Genomic DNA, 25,249 nt, shown 5'->3' on the forward strand with positions numbered 1-25,249 from the left:
ATCCACATATGGGCTACCAGCAGGCTATCTTAATGCTATCTTATGGCAGTTTCCCTTTGGAAATGCAGCCATGCAGCTTTGTCCTATGCAGGTTAACTCAGCAGTATATGGTGTGTTGTTGGCCTGGTGGAGCTAAGTGTGTGTAGTATTACAGCCCAGTCTGCATTCTAATCCATAGTTACATCTTGTTTAATTCCTACTGATTTTAATGGGGCATGTGTTTGCATGTTGGCCTGTTGTCTAATTTGATTCCATTTGTTCTGAATCCCTAAGTTTTCTGGCACTGGTTCTCTAACATAATCTTATTTTCTTTGAGTTTAGTTGTGAGTCTGAAAGCTTGGAGCCATGACGACTCACGTAACACTGGAGGATGCTCTGTCCAATGTGGACCTGCTGGAGGAGCTGCCATTACCTGATCAGCAGCCATGCATTGAGCCACCTCCATCGTCTATCATGTACCAGGTAAACAGCAGGTCTTCAAACATTTTATTCTAGGGCCTGCATGCTTTTGCCATTCATTTCTGCAGTTCGTGGTATTATGAAGTCAAGCAGAAAACATTGTGATTGGGGAAATATGTAATACAGTAAACAACAAAGGATGACTGCAAGGTTTCTAGCTGGGGCATTCAGAAGAAGGTCCACTATTTGATTGCTGATTCATGTTTTATATAATCAACTTTTTATTTTGTTCTCTGTACATCCCAATGTTCTTTTGTTGCTATGGCCGATGGCTGACACAAATAGGCTGTAGTGAAGTATTTTGCAAACATGCAAAGTGGCATATTCACTGCTCACATCTGTTACCAAGTTCGACCCAAAGTATCACGTCGTGCAACCAGTGTAAATCTTCTGCTAAAACTGGTCAGTGCTACACGAGCTGATGTTACACCATGCTCTTTTAATAATAAATTCTTCCACAAGGAGTTACAAAAAAATCAGGGAAGTTGTTTCCTGTGTTGGTCTAAATATTTTCAACAGAGCAAGAAGCTGAAAGGTTGAGATGGAGGAGGGAAGCTGAGGGTGATTAAATCCTATGCCTCAATTTCTTTCTGTTTTGACTGTTTACATAATAAAAAATGACTGAGGTGGAAGAGACCTTATACCACTGAGATTCCAGGCCTTAATAAAGTTTCAGAACTCTTCCCTCATATATATATTTTCCCCTCTCTTGCATTGCATGCTTTCTCTGGGGAAAGTTTGACTGACGCTGACCCCGGTGAAAGCACGGGAACCATTTCTTGTATAACAGTTTCCTTCCTGAGATTGATTGACTATCTTTCAAACAGGGCTATGATCTCTTTGCTTCCCTTTCCATGCTGTCTTGTGGAAACATGTATTGGTTATAGGTGTGCGTTCTAAGCACAGTAATGATCAAATAAGCATGAATTCACTCATCCAGATTGTTGGCTACTGCCTTGTGAATGACCACACCATACGGTTTATTAAAACCTGCTACTATGGCTTCCCTTGACTAATTACTTGAGGTGATAAAAGACAATGACACTGTAGTGACTGCATAATAAATCTATGTGTTCCAGCTATCAAATAAGTGTTACTCTGTGTGTGAGAGCTTGCTCTAACTGCGAGTGGCATTAACCCTTGTTTTTTTATTTGCTCGCAGGCCAACTTTGACACCAATTTTGAAGACAGAAATGCCTTTGTAACTGGCATTGCTAGGTATATTGAACAAGCTACAGTGCACTCAAGCATGGTAAGTGCCATAGATTATACACAGCTGCCTACACTAAAGGGGACTCGGTGTAAAGTTGGTTGAAGTGTAATTTTTTTTTCTGGTAACCAGTGCTGCCATTCTGCCAAAATGTGTGTCTGTCTTCCAGAATGAAATGCTGGAGGAAGGGCATGAATATGCAGTGATGCTTTACACCTGGAGGAGCTGTTCCAGGGCCATTCCCCAGGTAAGATGTACGGTTGGACTCAAGCCCAGCCCACTCAGACAGAAATTACAGTCCAGGGGGAACAAGGGATGGAAATATTTAGAAGAATTGCAGAGAACCTGGGCTAAGGTATTGGCATAGGGGCTCTGATTTGGGTCTTGGTGAGGATGATACACGTTTTCCATCTTCTCACTATCAAAATGTTCATGAAGGTTCTGAGTTTGTGTGATCAGGGTGGGGTGGCTTTAAGAGGGGATTAGACAAATTCATGGATGATAAGGCTATCAGTATCTACTAGCTATAATGGCTGTGCTCTTCTTCTGTGGTTGGAGACAGTATACTTCTGAATATCAGTTGCTGAAAACCACAGGAGGGGAGAGAGATGTTGTGCTTAGGGCCTGCTTGCATTTAGTTGGCCACTGTGAGAACACGATGCTGGGCTGGTTGGGCCATTGGCCAGATCCAACAGACTCTTCTTATGTTCTTATGGGCTTTTGTTACTGGGTCAGGAGCTTGTCTTCTGGGGATCCAAATTTTCTCCCAATGTGTTTGTTAAGATGCCCATATTAAACACAAATCAACAATGTCATTCCTATTTCATCAGCATAAGCTTCCAAATGCCATACAGGTCACAGAGAATAGCATTGCACCAAGCACTGTTGTGCCTCCTCTGAGCTATTGGCACAGTGTGAATTCAGTATGATACCAGATTGCTCTATATGCAGCCTGGGAAATATTCTAATTCAGCAAGCAGCACTGGTATTGGTGCCATTATGGACTCCAAGCTGGATCAATATGCAGTTCTCCTAAGGGTTATCTTTTGCTGTTTGACTAATGCATCCCCATCCCTTTAGCCTTTGTAAATCCCAGCTGAATATTTCCTTGCTTCACATGAATTTTTGATCACATGCTCTAGTTTCTTGCTTTGATCACTGAAGCATATTGCAGGCAAATTTATGCAAACCAGGTTAAAAGACCACTAGTTCATACTGACGAAGGGAATGACTCTTAGGAGAGAAAGAAAAAAATTGTGCACAAATTCTTGAGAGCCTGGTGTATCTACTTCTGTTGTTCTGCCTATCTGGCATGCAGTGTATGCTACACTTCAGTTAACTTCACAGAGGCTTCGTGTGTATTTATTCAATCTGTTTCTAGTTCACCTTTTAGGTCACGAGCACTCACAAAACTGATTACAATAAAAATCTATGTAGGGCACCATCAATAAAACTTGGTGGAATAAATAAGAAATCTTTTGGTGCCGCTTCAAGGCCACAAGAGAGGGAGGCAACCATAATTTTGGGGGAGGTAATTGCAGATGTTTGTGGAGCCATCACTGCAAAGGCTCTTTCCCTAGTACCTGCCAAAACAATTGGCTTTAGTGTCAGGCTAGAGAACAGGGCCTTTGAAGCCAATAATTGGGCTCTGGCAGGTTCATATAGGTATAGGCTGTCCTGCTACAGAAGATCTCTTTATTCAGCTAGACATTTAATATATGAAAATAAGTGTAGAATTTTTTTTGTAACCTGGTCTTACTGAGTGTGGAAGATTTTTTTCTTCTAAAGGAAAATAATTAAAAAGCAGTGTTTTTTATTTAAATTGTTTTGGAAGATAAGATTTGATTTAATTAAAAAACCAAAAACTTTAGAAAATTTAGAAACAAAAAAGAATAAGCGATGAAAATGAAAATGCAATGTTATGATGTCTTCCCAAATGCAAATAGAAACAAAGTGTTAAGCAAATATAAAGTATGTGCTGCTGGCCAAAGATCATTTTTGATACATTTTACTATTTAGAAAATGCTCACAAAATTATCTGGTTTGGTGACTCTCCTTATCACAGATCTCTGTCACGCTGCTGTCAAAATAAAAAAGCAGAACATTTGTCCCATTAGGATAACTAATGAAAATAGGTGTTGTCCTTCAGGTAAAGTGCAATGAACAGCCAAATCGGGTTGAGATCTATGAAAAGACTGTGGAAGTCTTGGAGCCAGAAGTTACAAAGCTCATGAAGTTCATGTATTTTCAGGTAGGTTTTGGGGGAGCTTCAAAATTCCTGTTTCAATATGATCTCCTTTGCTCAACAGCATGGTCAGTTCTGATGTTGCAGAGTAAAGCTGAAAATGCTTCTAGGAATGTACCTTAGTTCACCGTATCTCATTGCAGGGAGGTGGGAGAGCAGTGTGCTTGCTTTAAATTTGGCGACATTTGCCAAAAATGTAACATTCTTTTCATTCACATAGCTGACCTATTTGAAGTTCTTAATTGACACGATTCAACTTTGGGTGGGATTCAGCTAATGAGTCCTGCCAGCAGAAGTCCTGGCACAGGGCTGGGGAAGGGGGGATCATTCCATCTGGCAAGCCCAAACACTTGCCTTGACGGAACGATCGCCTTAGTGCAGCATTGAATTCCTTCCATACTATTTTCAAAACTTTCTGTGCCTTCCCCCTGTTGAGTCAACAAACTACTTGCATAACTGATGGTGGGCAAAGTTTTAGTCTCTCAAATTCAGTTTGGGTCTTTACTTGTGACACATAACATAGTCTATAAACAAGCAAGCCATAGAATATGATCTCAGATGATGACAACCTTTTGAAACAGAAGTTTTTCCTCTTTAACGTAGCAGTATAAAGAACAGCAGCCAAATCAGTGGTCTGCCCAAAGTACCTAAACACCTTTTTGAGGGACACTAAATAGAACAGCAATGTTGGGGTTAGGTCTGAGAACCATTTTCTGCTTCAGGTATGCTGCTCTGAGCACCAAATGTGGGTTTGTTTTCTTTCCTGTAAGATCTGTCAGCAGTTTTGAACATGTGTTTTGAGACCTGCAATTTCTACCTGAAAAGCTGCAGGGGACAAGCAGAAGAGAACATTAACATTTCATTTTCACATTTTATTCATCTCAGCAGATAAAACTGCCCTGCTGTTTGCTGAGTTGATATTTGTTTATTTCAGACTATCTATCTATCTACTAACTAACTAACTAACTACATACATACTATTCAACTACTTTTGCTGCTTGAATTTTTCTTGTCGATAAAGCTAAAAGGTCAATATTTTGAACAATGATTTCAACTGCTGGGTGGAAACATGGTAATGTTGAGGCTGAAAAGGGGAAAGAGCAGGCGATGGGATCCTGATCCTAGTCAGAACAAGGCTATTCTCAGCAACTATTTGCTCAAGGCCATCCCATTTCACCCCACCTCTGAATTATCCAATTGTTGCTGTTTTCCAGAGAAAGGCCATTGAGCGATTCTGCAGCGAGGTAAAACGTTTGTGTCATGCAGAGAGAAGGAAAGACTTTGTTTCTGAAGCGTATCTACTGACATTGGGAAAGTTTATCAACATGTTTGCTGTCCTGGATGAATTGAAAAATATGAAGTGCAGTGTCAAAAACGACCACTCTGCCTACAAAAGGTGAGATTGGTGAATGCCAGTGCATTTCTAGTGTTGCCGTTCTGAGAGGGTGAATTGTTGGGACCTTTGGAATTAGGCCCTGTGTTATTCCAGCAGTCTATGAGAAATATTTAGCAATAGAAATCTATTTTTAGAGAAGCAAAGATAATGAAACGGAATGCTTCTCTTAACCTTATGGTAAAGGCTCTTTTTACAGGCCTGTATTACATGGCCACAAACTAGCATAGTATGTACAGAAATACCCTGGTCAAGGTAGGATTTCTGTTGTCTTTCAGAGCAGCCCAGTTTTTGAGGAAAATGGCTGATCCCCAGTCTATTCAGGAATCGCAGAACCTTTCCATGTTCCTAGCAAATCATAACAGGATCACACAGGTATGGTAGTTTTATATTATTTTTTCTCCCATCATGTGCTCAGTTAAGTTACTACTGTTTTGCTTTTTATGTGCGTTATAAAGCTTTAATTCCTGTTTTTAAGTCATAGACTGTCATCTTGAACGTAGAATTATTTAAATAATTAAAATTAAATAATTTAGCAAAGTTAAATAATTGACCTAGTCTAGATTTGTTGTCAGATTGTTGTCACCCCCATTAAACATTTTATCCTTGCAACAATCTGTGAGGTAGGTTAGGTGGAGAAAGATTGACTGGCCCAAGGTGCCCCTTTGAGTAGAGATTTGAACTTGGGTTTCTCCAATCCTTGTCCCAATGCTTCTCAACTGGTATCCTCCAGGTGTTTTCGGCTACAATCCCCACCATTCCTGACCTTTGGCTATACTAGCTATGGCTAATAGGAGTTCAGTACAAAAAAATAATAATATTGAAGGCACCAGGCTGGAGAAGGCTGCCCTAACCATTGCGCCACAATTCCTTTGTACCTGCATTTGTTATCTGGAAAGGCCATAACCAATACTTATTGGCTCTGTACACTGAAGTAATTAAATTAAATTTCACAGTCTTTAAACATTTTTATTTTTGTCCTTTGTTTGAAATTACTGAGGGTCTTGTGGGTTGTTACGTTTTTTTAAGTGCCTGCATCAGCAGCTAGAAGTCATTCCAGGTTATGAGGAGTTGTTGGCTGATATTGTGAACATCTGTGTGGATTACTACGAAAACAAGATGTACTTGACGCCCAGTGAGAAGCATATGCTCCTAAAGGTAACGTCTCTACCTCTTTCCAAAGATGACTTATCTGTCTCTTGATCTTTCCCTCTCTCATTGTGATCCTTGTTCTAAAAATAAATGTTTTTATGGTTCCTGGTTATTTTCCTTCCCATTTTGCTTCCACTTTTTTTTCTTTTACCCATATTGTGTCAGGCTTAAGTTTCACCTCTTCATGAAGACACAACAGCCCTTTATTTACAAATGGGATCAAGTCTTTGGCAGAGTCAGTTTAATGCCTTTTCCTTCCACATATTTTACTACTACTTCTACTTCTACTATTATTATTATTATTACTAATAATACTTACATCCCACTTCATAGCCCTGACAGGCTCTCAAAGCAGCTTACATAAGATTTCTCACAATAAAAACCATATTCAGGTCTGGTATCAGGTACAAAAATAACATAGTATCCCTACAAGTTCCTTCCCTCATCCTTGGTGTTTCCCTTAGGCCCCTGCCGACTAGGCAACTGGTGTCTTTTAAGACAAGAGAGTGGGTTTGAGCAGCTGACACTCACTCAGCCCATGATGTAGGCAAGCCTTCCCTTGCTTGCATTTGCCAGTTGCCAGGCAACAGTTCCCACTGACGGGAGGCAATTGATATGTGCCTGCTTTGAGAGACCATTACTGTCTGAAAAGTGGGATAGAAAAGTAAGTAATGTACCCTCAGAGAATAAAGACCAGTCTTCAGGTGGTGTGAAACATTTCTTCTCCAGTTTAGGATTCTACCCTTGAACTAAGCTTCCGAGCCACACAAAAGGCAAATTTGGTGTATCTTGGAAACATTCCTCATTCCAGAGACCGGACCTATTCCTAGCATTACCATTTAAAAAACAACCCTTACCTCACCTGTGTTGTCAGTCAGAGTAGACGATATTGGGCTAGATGCACAAAGTCTGGCATAGTATAAGGCAGCTTCTTATGATTATTAATGAATTTCAGAAGAAATAAAATTGGAATTGATAAGCCGTAAACACCCCTAGCTGTAATGTTGGATTAGCTTATAACTTTCCTGAAAATATCACTGTTCTTCCCACCAGACCTCTATGCTTATCTCATTTTTCTGCTAGGTCATGGGCTTTGGTCTCTATCTCATGGATGGGAATGTCAGTAACATTTACAAACTAGATGCCAAGAAGAGAATCAACCTCAGTAAAATTGACAAGTTTTTCAAGGTCAGTGTCTGGCATTGCTTTGGCTTAGGATTGTCTCCAAAGGAATCTGTGGTCATGCTGCTTGGGATATCTGTCTGGGGCAAAGCAAGCACAATTTGTGAAAGATTGAGATGCTGGAATGCAATTGCATTGGAAATCTTCAGTGTCTGACATTACAGTAAGCTGAACAGCTGAGTTTTTGTTTGATGCCATGTTTGTGATATTGGATAAAACTTGCTAAAGTTGCAGTCTCAACCTGCTTCTTAGTGTGCCACTCTTTCCCATTTCCATCACTTTTCTTTGAGGAATATTGTCATGGTGCTGCTAACTGTCCATATTTGCAGCATTTCAGAGTCATTGTAGTCACGTTCGATTTTTACATTATGGCTACAGACTTTATATTGGGTAGGGCAATCTGTTCCTATGTTATGCAACAGGTAGACTCCACTTATACCCAGATATTGTGCCCACAACATATAAGCTGTGAGCTGCCATAGTGAGAGTCCATTTCCATCCCTGTTGAAAATGCTGTATTCTGTGTTATCGACAATGCTTTCATTACCATGAGTGGTGAATTTAAGTGCCTTGGAATTTTAACTACATAGGTATGCAGGCGGGAGGTGCTGGGGTCAGTACTGTACAATTGCAAATAAATCCTTCCAAATGTGTTGAGTATTTTAACACCATGCAAATATCATGCTCAAAAAAGTGTAACAAAAACTACAGGTGCATAATAGTTGGAAGGGGGCAGCTGGCTGGATAATGTGCTCATCAAGCCCTGGCTTCGCACCAATGTCAACCAATGCAATGTAGATCATAGAATGTGTCGCAAGCAGAAGGCAAGTACACTGTGGAGAGGAGCCAAAGAACAGTTCTTCAGATAACCCTGCCCTCTTCAGTAACCAAGACACCAATATCAGTTTTTTGAAAAATGCCAGTGGTGCCTTACTGCTTTTAGAATGGCCTTATTGGGGTGGACATTTGACAAAGTTCCACTTGCTCTGCCAGTGTGGAGAGAAATAAAATGGCAGACTCGATGAGGAAGAGCAAGGTAGCAGGTTGAGGTGCTCCTTGGAATGCCACGTTTCGTTGAGATTCTTTCTCTCCTCAGTGTTGTCACGTGTAATATGTTTTCAAACATGGCAACAAAATTTGGCAAACAGCATATATTAAAAAGTTCACAATTTAACCGTTACCTGTGTTACTGGCATCCTATGAGTGGACCCAATGACCACTTGTAAACTTTGTCAGCCAAGTTTTGCTTCATGTGTTGTATGAAGAATGAGTTCTCATGGCTGATGTCAATATTGTGAGGGTAATGAATGTGTGTAGGGGAGTCACTTGACTGAAAACATGTGGCAAAAATGTGTCCAAGAACCTCAGCCGGTCATGATTTATGTTTTCCATGTGTTTCCAAAGTTAACATGTTTCTTCCAGTCTTGTAGTGGTTACAACAGAGATGCACAGGGAACAAAGGAAAACTTAACTTTTTCAAAATAAATTTCAACATAAAGGAATTTCACTCCTAGTAGCTGTAGCATGAAGGGTCTTGCCATTTTAAGCAATGTTAGAACGAAGTACAGTGATTCCAAATAGCCAAAGCTTGTTTGAAAATCTGTGCTGTTCATTCTTTGGGATGGAGTTTGCAGACCGTTTTCCCTCCCAACAATGCCTTCGGAATGACCTTACATCATGATGTGTTGTTGTTACAACTGAGGCACTGGGGGGATGGGGTCTGGACAGGCCAATTGTCTGCTGACTACAGCTGCTGCACACCACCAGTTGTGACAGAAAAAGTAAATTTCTGTTAAAGAAAAGTTTTATTAAAAAAAGGTGTTTTGGGCCCCATTGTTGCCTTTGAAAACCTATCCAGTTTTCGCTGCCTGCTCCAAAATAACTTGGTTTTCTCTTCCCATTTTACCCACCCCCATCCCATCCCAGTTCACCCCACAGATTATTGGCAAGAGCTTTGGAAATGTACTATTTATTCATAGCCACTATTCCTGTGATGAAGGCAAACTAGGATTGTCAAAGTTTAAACCTCTGGGGGCCCCCACCCTTTAGCAGCAACTTGACCTGTACCACTGCCAGATACATTCACCAGCTTGTGACCTCTGCTTGCTGTTGCTAGCTAATTAAGAAAACTGTGTTCCACTATGAAGTGTAACTTAAGAACTGCAGTTCATTTTAGCTTAATTGCATCCCTTTGGCTGCACGCCATCTGTTGCTCTTCAGATGTGACAATATTACTCTTCATTTACCAGCTGAACGATGTAACCTGATCTGTTTGTGATAGTAGCTTCTGTTTATCAACATAGCCTCACTCCCACCAGCAGGGTCCACTGCCAAGGACACTGAGTAGTGAAGGGAGTGAATTTTTTCATTTAAGGTACTTGTAAGCTTTTTGACTTTGCCATCCTTTGAAGCTGTGGGCTGGTTCCAAAATGAATTCCAGAGCTCCCTGTCACACACATATGGGTGAGATCTGCATGTTGTTACTGGTTTGTGTGCTATATTTCTCCCAGGCGTGTAAATGACAGAGTGACTCCTGTATCCAACAAAGGATAAAACAGAAACCAATTTCTAATGCAGTGTTTCAGAAATGAGAAGCACCAAAAATCTACAGCCATCACTCTTGAAATTTAAACCCACTGTCCATGTTTTAATACAGTTAGCTATAAACCGAGCTTTGTACCGCCTTGGAAGAAGAGAGAAGAAATTGCAAACAAAATATTAGGGAAGAAATGTATCCCAGACTACAGTTGTTACCATCACAGGAAAAACAACAGAAAGTACTGGGTTAAAGAGACACTTCCTGTTAAAAGGGTCAAAGCATGGTGATACCCTTTCTCTTGTAGAACATTGCTGCTACCGTACTATGTGTTTTTTTGCTGTGTCTGTTTGGGCAAAGCATCTCAAGACTGAATTTTCATACTGATTTTTTGATGAGTAGTTTTATTCATTGTCAGCTGTCATATGCTCCCATTTAGTGAGTTCTGAATATTTACTGGGGTACTGAATGCTCCCCAGGATATAGTAACATCTCACCATGTAGGTGACATCTTCAGAAGAAATGATCACCATGCAAAAATGACTGTCAAGAGTCACATCATGGTGATTTTACTGTGTGAATCTGGTTTGAGTCATTGAAACAACTCATGTATGCAATTCATTACTCAGTAAGGCTCTTCGCTGATCCAAAGGTTATTGGGAAGACTGTTCCAGAACTTTATTCATCTCTGGCGGTTAAGTACCCCTTTCTCCCCCAATCTCTTGTATTGCTCTCTCAGACCCAAGGGAGCCTCTCTGCCTTATTTAAACCATCTTTTGTTTTTTCTTCCAGCAGCTGCAGGTGGTTCCTTTATTCGGCGATATGCAGATAGAGCTGGCCAGATACATTAAGACCAGTGCTCACTATGAGGAGAACAAATCCAAGTGAGTGCCTGCCATAATGTCTCTTGGCTTTGGTGTGTCCTGGTCAAGAGAGGAAGTTGCCAGACACTTGCAACTCTCCTGCTCTCGTGTGTGAGGTCTGTGCATGGGTGCCTGCAAGTGAGTGTGTGTATCCACGTGATTGTGTTACTGAGTGTGACTCTGTAGTAGTGAGTTCTTTGAGGCCAGATGTGTGTGGGTTCATCATTCCTCATCCTTTTCTTGCTGCACCTTGGGTGAAAACCCCAATCTTGTGCAGAATTAGGTGTACCTAAACCCATTGAAATAAATTGTTTGGTTATAGTCCAAGCTATTCTCTGTTCCAGCATAAAGAGTTCTTGCTTTGGAACCTTATTTATCTTTCTCTGTTCTGTCCCTATTTTGACTGAGCCAAGGCCGTGCCCCTTTAACAGCACAACCAAGGAGCAGTTTTTGGACTCAATAAACTGACTCTTATTAAAGCGACATCTGTATTCCCTGATAGTTCCCCCACATCTTGCAGATTTTGTCACTGACTACTTGCCTAGAGTTATCTGCTTCCTGCTAGCTAGTGCTGCCTCTTTTCATCTCTTTCAGACACATGATCTCACCCAAGCTAGTCTCAGAAGCACTGGTGTGAGACAATCTAGGCAAGACCCATATTGCCCTCTGCGTTCATTCCTGCCCCTACCTTTTGATTGGATCCTTACTAGCTATGTCTCCATACCTAATCTTACAAAGACTTTCTGGATTACCATCAGAATGCTCACTAGTTAGACAGACGTGCCAGTACCTTATGTCAGTTTTCCTCATCCTGGTGCCCTCCAAATGTTGAATTACAATTCCCATTATCCCTGACCATTTTGCTGGTGCTTATGGGATTTATAGTCCAGACCATCTGGAAGGCATCAGGTTGAGGAAGGCTGCCATACACATCTGTGTCTATGCTTATCTATGTACATGCTGTTCATAAATTGTGAGCCTGAATAGGTATATCTTGAGGATACCTGTAGGTGACTGCAGGTATGAGTGTGCATCAGATGTTGGTGGTTTGTGCTTAGAAAGGATATGAATGTATGAATGCCAGTATCTGAATGCATTCAGGTGTGTTTGTACTTTTACAGACTGATAGATGTTCATGAGAATTGGAGCAAGTTTGATACTCATCAGTGTGTGTATATGGAGTGTGCTTATGTGATTGCAAGAATGTGTGCATGTGTGACTGCATGTATTGTGAATATATTTGTGAATGCCAAGTTCAGTGTCTGTACTTACCTGTCTGCCACCTGTTCTTGTATGCTTTTATGCTTGGTGACTATGAATGCAGCAGTTATGGATGGTTGTGCTGTGGATGTGAATGTGGTGTGCCTGCTCTGGGTAGTTTTTATCCACATTTTCCAATAGGATCTAAAATTCTCCAGAGCATGGACACTGCACTTTCTCTATCTGTCCGGTACAGACTACTTTTTTTCTCAGGGAAGATAGTAGGGGGTCAACCTTGTAATGCCAGAATCTTAAACGGGTTTTTCAAAGAAATATAAGGTGAAACCCACTGTTTCAAGCTGCAATCTCTTTGAAGGGAATTGATGACATGGAAGTGGACACTGAACACCAAAGTATGCATACAACATGGCTCTGCTGCCTTAGATAGCATGTCAGTCATTGCAAGGATCAATTTAAATAGATACACTGCTGAATATTCATTTGGTGATCTCCCACCTCAATTCACACATGCAAGATGATGCATGGGTGTTCTCTTGAAATGGAGGTACATGCAGCAATCTCCACGCAGTTGTGTTTCAAGCAGCCATCCGTAGGGCCACTTACATGCATGAGTTCTAAAGACTGCTGTTAAATGTGTTGCAAGATCTTGTTCTATATCACCTTTGCCGAAAACACCACCTTTGCTAAAATATTGCTCCACATCTCTCAGCTGGTATGTATTGGAAAGCAACTTCCATTTCTTTTACACTCCACAAGCTGGTGCTGTCATTCTGTGACTTCCGTGAAATGACCGTGAATACAAGCCAAGTATGTGAAACTTGTTTCATGCGCTCTTTGCTTGGATTCAGAGCAAGGCAAGTCCATGAAGCAATTGTATATAGGAAGTAATCACCCTTACAGATATCAAGCTTTTGAAAATGGCAGTGTCCTTTGGGTGCATATTTATTTAACATTCTGAAGGTTGTATTCAGCACAGCATTAAAGCTAAGGTTCTGTCAGAGCATGGACATCAGCTTGCACAATGGAACATTCTCCCTCTGTTCTACCCCCATGCGCCAACTAAAACTGTTCTGAAGTTTTCCCCAACTCTCCAGAGCAGATTTGGGACGGCACACAAAGGGAGGAAAGTAGGAGGAAGTCCTGTTGCGCCAGCAGTAATTCTTCTGCATGCAAAACTATTTCATTGAATACTGCCCTGGATTTTGTCATGGGTGTAAAGTATCTAACCAGTGGTTTCCCTCACCAGCATGTATGTGTGGTTTGTCACTGATCATCCTTACCCAGGCATAGGCAAACTCGGCCCTCCAGATGTTTTGAGACTGCAATTCCCATCATCCCTGACCACTGGTCCTGTTAGCTAGGGATGGTGGGAGTTGTAGTCCCAAAACATCTGGAGGGCTGAGTTTGCCTATGCCTGTCCTAACTTGTTACACAGTCTGTTGGATCCTAACTGTCATGAACTAATTTCCACGGTATATGGAAAGGTTTTCCATTTGTGGAAGCTGTTTTAACAATTTGTATGTTTTAGTCCCATTTCAAATATCTCCCAACTCCATCCCAATAGTAAAAATGTGAAATATTTCTTCCAACTGTCCTCACTTACTAACAATTCCTTTTTCATTCAGTTTTCAGTCAGAGCAGCATGGCCCCCTGCAACTTTCTCCTTCCAGGGAGAACAGATTTTGGACTTTAACGGGCTGCAGAATTGTTTTCCTGTGCTTTCATACCCTGTCCTTTACTTTTCTTGCTCCTTATTCATTTCACCATTGTGCCGAGATGCAATTAACTATGTTTTTCTTGTATGGCCTTATAATTCTGACCATCCTTGTTAACCTGCCGATTCCTTTGGGGGAAGCAGGACACTGAAAGGGTAAGAGCAAAGTATTGGGATCATGGGACATCTGAAGATATAATTAGACATGACCATCCACTGTGAGCAAAGTTAACTTAACTGCAGCTACCATAATGTCACCAAGGAGATATAGTTCAGATTCCAAAAATGGGATAAAAACAATATATATGCTTTTATACTGAGGTTGTGTGACATCTGAATTAGAGATGGTCATCTACCGTCAACATAGTTAACATATATGCATCTACCAAAATGTCACTGAAGAGAGCTAGTTCAGAGTCCAAAAACAGGATAAAAACAGTATCTGTATCTTTAAATAGCTAATGACCAAAAAACCCCACAACACCTAGCAGATTTTGAATAGTGGAACAACATGGCAAATGGCCAAATTGCACATCATGGTAAGCCATGGTTGGTGGCTTAATCACGAATTAGCAGCATTCTAGTTCACACACCCTAATCACTCCCACTTTGTTCTTCCTCTTATGTGAATAGGAGCAACAGACCATGAAACTTGGCTTTTTGCTATGTCCAAATCTGGGGTTGTCGTTTGTTTCTTCTGAAAAGACCACAATAACAAATCCAATATTTGTTCTAGGCTTGCTGATATTGTTTTGGGGGAAGGAACAAACCATGATCCTGGTTCAAACGTAATGACAAACTAAGTTGCATTGCTTGTTGTTCCTTCTTGCACCAGAGTAATTGTGCAGTTTGTACTAGCACACTCCTCATTCTTGGTAAGTCATCAATAATGGCTTACTGTGGCATGCAAACAGTGTCATTTTTTACTTGTTGCACCTATTTATTTATTTTAAGCATTTATACGGCCAGTTATTGAATCTGTAAACAATGCACATTTATCACAGGAAATGTTAGTGATCCAATTCAAATATCATACAAAAAGTTTAACTGTTGTTTTGGTGTGATGTACAAACTGACAAGCTGTAGTTTGAAATCGGCCAGTAAACCAGAATTAAAAACATACATCAAAGTGGTTTGATGTGATGTCTAAACTAACAAACCTCTAGAGGCCTGTGCAGAACAAAAATTGGGGGAGCAGACTAGCTAATTTGCCTGTACATTTGGAAACTCAAACCATATTTTGGGTTCTAAGCCATGGTAGGAATAAACCATGGTTTGGTGTGATGTCTGAACTGAATCAATGAATTAATTCATTCAAATTCTCATTTACAGAGAGCTGCTCTGATGATTCATTTGTGCCAGATAGGTATAATATAGGCATAATACACACAGACCCTGCAACTCAGTTTGTGGAATGGGTTTTTTTGTTACTTTTTGTTGCTGCTGCTGTTTCTGTTCTGAGCACATGAGGACTACTGCAGCTTGCTCTGAAGATGGTCCAGAAGCTACAGCTGTGGAAAACTTCTGCCACTTGGATTCTTGTGGGGGCCAGAAAATATGAATGCACAATTTTGTTCCGGTTGCTCTGAATACCAGTAGGTTTTTTGTCCCAACACAAAGTGCTGGTCTTAACCTTTAAAGCCCTCAGTGGCTTGGGTCCAGGTTATCAGAAGAACCACTTTCACCCCTGTAATCCTCGCAGTATGCTAACATCTGTCCCAGGGGGCCTCCTCAAGTGCGCACCATTAAAATCAGCTAGGTTGGCGTGCACAGGGCATTGTCAGTGATGGCCCCCAAAACTATAGACCCCCCCCTTCAATAAACTTGTATCTTGTCCCTTCAACCATGGCATTGAAGTCTTCCTTTTCATGCTGCCTTTAATTGATACCAGAGCAGCTTCTTGGATTAATCGCTATACTGGTTCTGCTGTGACTTTGTACCTTGTTTCTCACGCCTTTTTAAATTGATTTGTGAGGACTTAGCCCTAAGTGGCTCAAATTCTTCAGATAAGACAAAGTATTGAGGAGACTTCTCCTCCCAGCTGCTGCTTTTGGGTTCCAGCCATACATTCACAATAAGAGAGATGCTGAAGACCAGTCTCCCTTTTCTCTTACGTCAGTCCAGTTTTCTCCATGACTGCAAAATAAGTGCATTATAGATGGTTCATGAAGGTATGAAAGATGAGGCCACAGTGTTGCCCTTGGTAAGTAATTGGCTGTGTAACATATCATCCAGAGGGATATTGACAAGCACGCATTCCCATGTGTTGACCGGGTGAAGCAACAAGCGAAAGAATTGACATATTTACAGAGTGATGGAGCAAAAGTGTCTCAAGCAGTAACTGTTGCTCCACTGTGTTGAGTGTTGCCCAGTCACATAAAGGCGTTGGTTTTCTGCCCAGGTGGACATGCACTCAGAGCAGCATCAGTCCCCAGTACAATATCTGCGAGCAGATGGTTCAGATCCGAGATGACCATATCCGCTTCATCTCCGAACTTGCTCGCTACAGCAACAGTGAGGTAAGCTTCCATGGAGGGGAACAAAGGCCCAGGAGCAGTTTGTGGAATGAAAGGGGGATGGGTTGGATGCAGACCTGGGGAAATGCTGAGAAATGCTTAGTGGGTAAATCTCATCTGTAATGTTAGAGTGCAGATAAAACCACCCCTCAAGAGTGGGGGCTAAGTACTCTGTTTTCCAGGTTTACTTTATTCAATATTTTCACTGCCCCTACCCACTTTTAGCCAACCCGAAGGAGAGTAGCATCCTGGTTGTGTTTCTGGTTTTTTTTAACTTGCCAGATCCCTAGGCTAAACTTTTTGTGCCATGCTTTTAACCTTCCTGTGCACTGTACTTCTTCCTGTAAACTTCCCACTGCCACATACTTTCAACCTTTCTCTGAACTTTTTGCTCTTCTGTTGCAGAAGACCCCCAAATCAAAAGCAACCATTTTACAACCTAAAGACAAATGCAGAATGGCCAAAACTCATCCTCCATACCCACCATCTTGTCTTGTTAGACTCTGTAATGTGCCTCTTTCTGAGGTTCCAGTTTCCCATCTCTGACTCCTTATTCCTGTTTCGTTTTCCATTTAGCACCATGTCTCAGTTCTTCTGCACCAGCTCCCTTATCTTCAGGGCTGTCATTTCTGTTTTTTGTACAACTGTTTACTTTTTCTTGCTCAGACCTGAAACTCAGTTAAGGGGGAGGGTAGTACTTTTTTAAAAAGATATGATAGTGGCATCGGATAAGATACAGTTGTTAAGCTACCATAGGCATGTGTCCCTCAGACAGAGGTACTTATCTGATGTTCTCCAGGTTGTGACTGGCTCAGGATTGGACAGCCAGAAGTCAGATGAGGAATACAGGGAGCTTTTTGACTTGGCTTTACGGGGACTGCAGCTTCTGTCCAAGTGGAGTGCACATGTTATGGAAGTGGTAAGTAGTGGCTATAGACGTACAATACTCAGGGTGTCAGATGTGTTTAATTCTTATTCAGCCTGATTGGTGGCCATCGATTACCACGCCACAAAACTTAACGTAAATAAAGCAAGGATTTTGCATACAGTGGAGGAGTTGTGAGATCGTGAAATGGTTTCACTAAGATTTTTCTCAAATGACAAGCAGTGTTTGAACAATATCTGCTTTTGTTTTCTCTATTCAGTATTCTTGGAAGCTGGTCCATCCTACTGATAAGTTTTGTAACAAAGATTGCCCAGGCACCGCTGAGGAGTACGAAAGAGCCACACGGTACAATTACACCAGTGAGGAGAAGTTTGCGTTTGTGGAGGTGGGTGGCTGCATTGTCCCAATACGTTCAAAGTGGCAAATGTCTCTTGGAAAAGGGTGGTTGGAGTGCTAGCATGTGAGGCTCAGTATACTTGGGGTTAAACATTTTCTCCTTTGGCCAAGTTATTTCTGCTATGTTTTTTATCTGTAAGGGCTTGTATACATGGCAAAACAACACCAGTCCCACTGAACACTACCAGTGTTAGGGTTTTTCCATACTTAGTTTTCTCCATGCTCTTTCCAGGCACATGCCCATGCTTTAAAGCTCCATGTCAGAGCATCTTTTTTTCTTTTTCTTTCTCCAGAGCTTTTCCTATGAAAACCTGCTCTTTAAAGCTGAATCAGAGCAAATGGCAATTTGGGTTTTTTACAGATTCCCATTTGCTCCGATTCAGCAATCCAAACATTAGTGGGGGGAAATTGACTTGGCATGTTTCCCTTTACTGCATGAGGGCATTGAAAATAAAGGATCCTTTTTTATCTTTAATTACTCAGGTGATTGCTATGATAAAAGGTCTGCAGGTGCTCATGGGCCGCATGGAGAGTGTTTTCAACCAAGCCATCAGGAACACAATCTATGCAGCTCTGCAGGATTTTGCTCAAGTGACACTGAGAGAGCCACTAAGGCAAGCTGTCAGGAAGAAGAAGAATGTCCTAATCAGGTGAGGCCGGCCTTCCCAATACAAGCAAAACTTGGCTGTGAACTCTTAAGGGAGAAACCAGATGCTGCACTCAACACAATACTGTCAAAAATGGCAGCCCTGAATGCGGTTCCCCCAGAGTTAATCCATTTTGTGGCATTATCACATAAAGCCTTTCCCCTCTGATGTTCCATATCATTGGCTCCTTCTGATAGGGGTGGAGCAACACACAGCTGAATGAAGTCACAGCAGGAGTTAGCATCTCTGAACATTAGGGAGGGAAAATTTGACATGGGTTTGGTGGCAATTCCATGTCAATCATAATTTAGTTCTACTCTTAAATGTACCTTTGTTTCTACATAATACTCAAGAGCTGTGTTGGAAGAAAAGAACAATAGCACCTATTGACATGGTTAAAACCTGCATCCATAATCTCAGGATGTTCCTAAGCAATAAAGACAAAGGTTCACAATCCCCCAACAATTGCATTATTGTCCAAGGGCTTGTGTGAGACCATAGCAGAATGATGATGATTATGATTGGATAAACAGACAACACCAACATTCCCATGTATTTTAATAAACTGCTTTATTAATAAACTCCAAAGGGCCACATGCATACGGTTCTTCTGTTTATGTATAAAACTCTGACTTTCCTGTGGCTGGAAGGTAAGGATCACATAAGCTGTGTCACCCATTTTGGCCTCTGGCCACAGTACCACTGGCTCTATCAGGTTTCCCATGATGCGCTGTGGCCCCAAGGCTTTTAAAAAGACCCGCACTGCTCCTGTATTAATTGTATCTTTGCATCAGTCCTGTGAGGTAGGCCAGTCTGAAGAAACAGTGATTTACCAGGCCCTATTCAGTGGAGAGTTGAATTGAATTTCTTTCATCTTCCTTAGTGTCCTCCAGGCAATTAGAAAGACAATCTGTGATTGGGAGGGAGGGCGTGAGCCTCCAAATGACCCCTGTCTGAGAGGCGAGAAGGACCCCAAAGGCGGTTTCGATATCAAGGTCCCACGCCGAGCTGTAGGGCCTTCTAGCACACAGGTATGTACCTCCTTCTCTGCTGAGAGCAGCTTGGGACTCGAAGATGTTGTGTCTGTAAACTAAACATTTAGAATGCTTTTGTTTTAAAGTTTCTCTTTAACACCAGTCACGTTGTCTTAATTATATCATGTATAATTATTTGATATGTCAATTATGTTCTGTGAATCACATTGTTCTGCACAAGTAGGAGGTTGCAGTTCGTAACATTGTTTGCTGTTCTAAACGTGCAGTTGGCTTGCAGTTCAGCCTTAAACACATTGGTTATAAAAGGAGGAGCCTCTCCAGTAACATAAGCCTGCTTGTCTACTTTTCCTTTTCAAGGAGCCTTGATCCTCCGGACAAACAGATATCAACACTATTAACTCAGGTGGTGTAGGTCACATCTTGGGTACTCTGGAAGTCTGGTTAGATCCTCTCACCTAATAGGTGATGGGCACTGTCAGAAATGAAAATCTAGTAAATGGTGCTGGGGTATTACGTATACATCATGGAGGCTGGAAATGGTATTTTCATTCCCCTCCCCCTCCACAGTAGTTCTCTGAGGGACAAGATATATTCCAATCAACACATAACACTCAGGACCTTTCATATTCATTGGTTTGGAGCTATTTAAAAGGTAAAGGGACCCCCGACCATTAGGTCCAGTCGTGACTGACTCTGGGGTTGCGTCGCTCATCTCGCTTTATTGGCCAAGGGAGCCGGCGTACAGCTTCCAGGTCATGTGGCCAGCATGACTAAGCCGCTTCTGGCGAACCAGAGCAGCACACAGAAACACCGTTTACCTTCCCACCGGAGCAGTACCTATTTATCTACTTGCAGTTTGACATGCTTTCAAACTGCTAGGTTGGCAGGAGCAGGGACCGAGCAACGGGAGCTCACCCCATGGCGGGGATTCGAACCGCCGACCTTCTGATCGGCAAGTCCTAGGCTCTGTCCCCCTTGGAGGTATTTACTTGGAAGTAAATTTTATTGAGACCCATGGTGTCTGCTTCTGCATAGTTATTATCAGTAACCCAGTGCTAAGGATCAACATGGTGGCACACTTACAGATCTTCTGGCTTCTAGCCGGGCAATTGTGCCACACAGAGGCAGAAGAGGGCACATCCTTGCTGCCCACCCCCAATCACCTAGACACAGTAGTCTAGGATGAATTCAGATCTCCATTCTTACTTGCCTTCCCCAACCTGGTGCACTCCAGATGTTTTGGATTCCTGTTCCCATCATCCCTGACCATTGGCCATGCTGTCTGGGGCTGATGGGAGCTGTACTACAGTGTTCCAGGTTGAGCAAAGCAATTAAGTGGCATGGGAAATATAAATTGCCCACAAGCTTTTGAGCTGGAATTTTGTTTATAGGTTTTTAAGAAAAAGTACAGATGAACTCACTCTTAAGCAGTCATTAGCTGTAGGAGATGATACAGATTACAGGCAACCTCCCATTTATGCAGGGGTTACATTCCAAGGCACTGTACGCATCAGTGAAAGTGTGTATATTTGAAAAACAATTGGAAAAGCCTACAAACATTCTTGAAAACCCCTTTAAAAATCCAGCAGCACTTACCAGCCACCCACATCCACCTCAGTAGCTCTCTCCAAACTTTGCTCAAACCCCAACCTTCCATAGGCCTCAGTGGTTGGTGCAAGGGCTCTTGGGATTGCACTTGCAAAGGCTCTTGGGATTGCTAGGTGCTGTTTCCATGCCTCTTCTGACCTTTCTAGGGCCGTTTTGGCCATTTTAAAATTCACTTCTGGGTTTGGCGGGATTTACTTGGAAGTAAATTTTATTGTGGCTGTATGCGCAGTCACGTACATATTGAACACACGTAAATGGAGGGTTGCCTGCATAATAAGAATAATCGCTCTCCTCTTGCAGCTTTATATGGTGAGAACCATGCTGGAATCGCTCATTGCAGACAAAAGTGGCTCAAAGAAGACTCTCAGGAGCAGCTTGGATGGACCAATAGTTCTGGCCATTGAAGAGTTCCACAAACAGTCCTTCTTCTTCACTCATCTTCTCAACATTAGTGGTAGGTAGTAACAGTCGCAGGTTTGATATGAATGCATGTTTGATGTGTGTAATATGTCAAGGATAGTAGCATCTCAGGCAGCATTTTTGTTGATATGAATACATGTTTGATATGAGTTAACATTTCAAAGGATAGTAGCATTTGGGGCAATCTCTCCCTTTTGCTGTTGCTCATATTAAGGTGCTTTTAGATCTGGATGTGAACTTTGTCAGAAATTGCTATGCATGTGTGTTTAAACTGGTTTCTTGAATACAGTAGTTTATGGTCATGAAGCATATTTATATCTTAAAATAAAAATCGTATATCATGTGCATACTCTTTTCTTAACTCGGATATGCTTTTATATCCAATATATATTATAATTTATAATAATAGCAGATGTAGACTAGCCTTCTGCTCATCCTTCATAAGCGTTAAACCTTCCTCCACTATTTGTGTTTGTAGAGGCCCTCCAACAATGCTGTGACCTATCCCAGCTTTGGTTCCGGGAATTTTTTCTGGAGTTGACCATGGGCCGCCGGATTCAGTTCCCTATTGAGATGTCTATGCCTTGGATTCTAACAGATCACATACTGGAAACCAAAGAACCTTCTATGATGGAGTAAGAGCTCAAGGATGTTGTGGAATGCATCTGTGGATATAAATGGGTTGGATATCTTTGAGATGGCAAACTGAAGGCATTTGTCTTTATTGTAGCATGTTATTCCTTCTAGCATGTAAAAGGAAATAGTGGCCTAGTGTCTAAAGTCAGGTACTATGCCTTCTGTACTTGCCTTTCATTTGGGGTACATTGTCTCCTTTTGACATCAGAATGGGGGGGATGGCAATGAGGACTGTCTTAAAGGGTAAGCCGGATGTTTTGTCTAACTGGAGGGGGGGTCCTCAGGTGATGCATAAAATCAGCATTCATCGCTCTGGTCTTTTTAGAACTTGTGAAACGAGTGAGATTGATTTATGGCAGGGGGGTGGGTATGTTTCACCCACTACTTGGGTAGTTCAAACTCTTCCATCAGCTTCAGTTTGTGTGTGTGAAGAAATTTGTTTTTAAAAGTCATAGGATTAATAACATGCATTGTTAAATTGTAAATATTGATTACATTTTATTCATGAAACTAAGTTTCCACTGGGTGTGCTTGGTGGTTTGTTTTTAAACACATGCTTACGAAGTGTCCGTGGCACACTGAAATGCAGGTCCTGATCTCTCTTACAGGAAGCTGCCATATTCAGAGTCAAACCACTGGCCCATGTAGCTCAGTATTGTGCATGCTGGCTTGCAATAGCTCTCCAATATCAGGAGGCCAGGAATTGAACCTGATACCTTCTGCATGCAAAGCAGATGCTGTACCAGTGAAGTATAGCCCTCCCAAGGACAGTTTTTGGTAGTATAGCTATCAGGTCTTCCTTTGTCTGCCGTCACTGGCTCCCATTTGCCATTCTTCCTACTTCTTGCACCCTTGGACATGTCACCTCTTACCCATGCTTCCCATGTGCCCTTTCCCTTCTTGCTCATATACAAATACTTTTGAGGGCAAGATTCCACGCACTCCAGCTTGGCTTTAGTGCTAAGTGAGCAGGCAGAGAACTTCTGCTTTAAAGAAGATAGAAACAGAGGTGACTGTCATACCCAAACACTGTGCTGGCATGTCCTAAGCCTGTTTCCTTCATTGCAGGTATGTGCTGTATCCATTGGACCTCTACAACGACAGCGCTTATTATGCTTTGACCAAGTTTAAAAAGCAGTTTCTCTATGATGAAATTGAAGCAGAAGTGAGCTTATTTTCTTTTTTCTTTCTTACCTAATTGTTCTAGTAACTTCATAAACAATTGTCCAGTCATGCATATTGGTCCTAAAGCCTGTTTCTTTCACTCTTCTGACAGGTCAACTTGTGTTTTGATCAATTTGTTTACAAATTGGCAGACCAGATCTTTGCTTACTATAAAGCAATGGCTGGCAGGTAGGAGACTTCTGCTCGGTTTTGGTTCAATTGTCAAAACATGGCAAGCTTTTAACTGTGTTGTATCAGCTGCTATGTACTTCTTTAAAGGACAGACTGCTTCCTTATCTGAAGATCTTATGGCTTGTGCAGGTGGTGAGATCACAACAAATATACATTGCTGGGAAATGAGAGGAGATTGTTAGCACAGAGTTGAAAATGGTCCATGTTAATAACACGAACTGCTTAGTATTGCATACTCTTTATTGGCAACTACCTTTTTAACAACTAAATATTGTCACTTATCCAAAATATGTTGCCAAACCTCTGTTCCAAATTTTGCACCATGGAAACAGAACTTCTTACAGATTTTTTTCATGCACTAAATCCCACAATTAATCTGATTATTCACATACCCTTGCTGAATGTGTATAGCATAGGGGTAGCCAAATGGAGACCTCCCGACTCTGTTGGACTTCTGGGGCGCATCAAGTTCACCACCTATTGCCTAGCTCTACTTTTAGGTGAAATATTGTTAATAACATAAACTGAACCATTCATGAGCCATTCAAGTAAAAGCATTGACAAGTTGCTTTCCAATTACAGTGTATTATTGGATAAACGATTCCGGGCTGAATGTAAGAATTATGGAGTGATTATACCTTACCCGCCATCCAACCGCTATGAAACATTGCTCAAACAGAGACATGTCCAGGTACAACTTAAGTCAGGTGCAACAAGATTCTCGGTCTTTTATATTGGCTTGCCACCTGGGGAGGAGTTGTACATCAGGCTTACATTCCAGACATCTTTGGGTTGCCAATCTCTGCCATGCACAGAGGTGTAAATATGAAAGCCTAAATAATTTCATACAGCACATCTCAGATCCCAAGCCAGCCAAAGGTACTCTTGTAGTTGCTTCACCTATGGTGAGAAGCATCACACACATACAAACATTTTTTGGCCCTTAAAAGTAACTGTGTGAATGTACTCATAATATGGTTTCCATCCCTAGTGAAATAATGGGCTTTAGTATAATGGACAGTTATGGTTGGCATTTCTCATCCATTCATCTCATGGCATACTTTCAAATATGGAAGCGTTCTTCCTTCTCCTTTTTATTGTTTTAATTGGAACATAGGAATCTGCGTTATACTGAGTCAGACCATTGGTCCATCTTACTCAGTATTGTCTTGCTCACTAACTGGGAGCCTCACAGACAGGGTTCTCTTTTAGCCCTGTCTGGAGATGTGGGACTGAACCTTCTGCATTCAAAGCAGATACTGAGCTACAGCCCTTCTCGCTCAGATGCCCCAGCCAGCAGGGATTTTTTTACCGACTGAAGCTCCACTTCATGTATAAAATTACTCCCTTACCCTCAGTTTTACTACAGTGGAGGAAGCAGATCCTTGTGCATATTCCTTTGCAAGCATGGGCTTTCCCTGACTGCTGAAATGAATGGATCAAAATACTTACCCCCATTTTAGTATAGATAGGCCAACTCATACATCTGGGGTACAATTTAGTTCTTTCTCTCTGCATAGTAATTCCGAATCAAGGACCACTTCTTAATCATCTTCTCACTTGCTGTCTGTCTTGTGACTTCCACAGCTGCTGGGCCGATCCATCGACCTAAATAGACTCATCACTCAGCGTATCTCAGCCGCAATGTACAAATCACTAGACCAGGCCATTAGTCGCTTTGAAAGTGAGGATCTGACATCCATTGTGGTAAGTTTTCCCAGTGGCTCTACTAAGGCTGGATGACAGGATGCAGGTTGGAGGGTTTTGTTCCTAAATAACAACAGTAGTAACCGCAACACATTTTTTCCTTTCTT

At 41.7% G+C, this 25,249-nt stretch overlaps 1 protein-coding gene across 4 annotated transcripts in view; it reads left to right on the top strand.

The window, feature by feature from the left end:
- CYFIP2 (cytoplasmic FMR1 interacting protein 2) overlaps positions 1-25,249 on the top strand; it is a 60,603-nt gene that overhangs the window by 11,108 nt on the left and 24,246 nt on the right. For 3 of the 4 annotated variants that reach the window (XM_081851504.1, XM_081851501.1, XM_081851502.1), the window contains exons 2-21: positions 322-462; positions 1,622-1,711; positions 1,839-1,916; positions 3,819-3,920; positions 5,129-5,310; positions 5,586-5,682; positions 6,337-6,465; positions 7,543-7,647; positions 10,970-11,061; positions 16,377-16,494; positions 17,291-17,410; positions 17,637-17,762; positions 18,257-18,423; positions 19,304-19,451; positions 21,324-21,477; positions 21,922-22,078; positions 23,148-23,244; positions 23,356-23,432; positions 24,018-24,126; positions 25,023-25,142. In XM_081851504.1, coding sequence (XP_081707630.1) covers positions 346-462; positions 1,622-1,711; positions 1,839-1,916; positions 3,819-3,920; positions 5,129-5,310; positions 5,586-5,682; positions 6,337-6,465; positions 7,543-7,647; positions 10,970-11,061; positions 16,377-16,494; positions 17,291-17,410; positions 17,637-17,762; positions 18,257-18,423; positions 19,304-19,451; positions 21,324-21,477; positions 21,922-22,078; positions 23,148-23,244; positions 23,356-23,432; positions 24,018-24,126; positions 25,023-25,142 — 2,385 coding nt within the window. In that variant the 5' untranslated portion in view covers positions 322-345. The remainder of the gene's footprint in view (positions 1-321; positions 463-1,621; positions 1,712-1,838; positions 1,917-3,818; positions 3,921-5,128; positions 5,311-5,585; positions 5,683-6,336; positions 6,466-7,542; positions 7,648-10,969; positions 11,062-16,376; positions 16,495-17,290; positions 17,411-17,636; positions 17,763-18,256; positions 18,424-19,303; positions 19,452-21,323; positions 21,478-21,921; positions 22,079-23,147; positions 23,245-23,355; positions 23,433-24,017; positions 24,127-25,022; positions 25,143-25,249) is intronic. The other variant, XM_081851503.1, reaches the window with a different exon arrangement.

The sequence above is a fragment of the Podarcis erhardii genome (genome assembly GCF_964252035.2).
Source record: "Podarcis erhardii genome assembly, chromosome: 2".
Taxonomy (NCBI): Eukaryota; Metazoa; Chordata; class Lepidosauria; order Squamata; family Lacertidae; genus Podarcis; species Podarcis erhardii.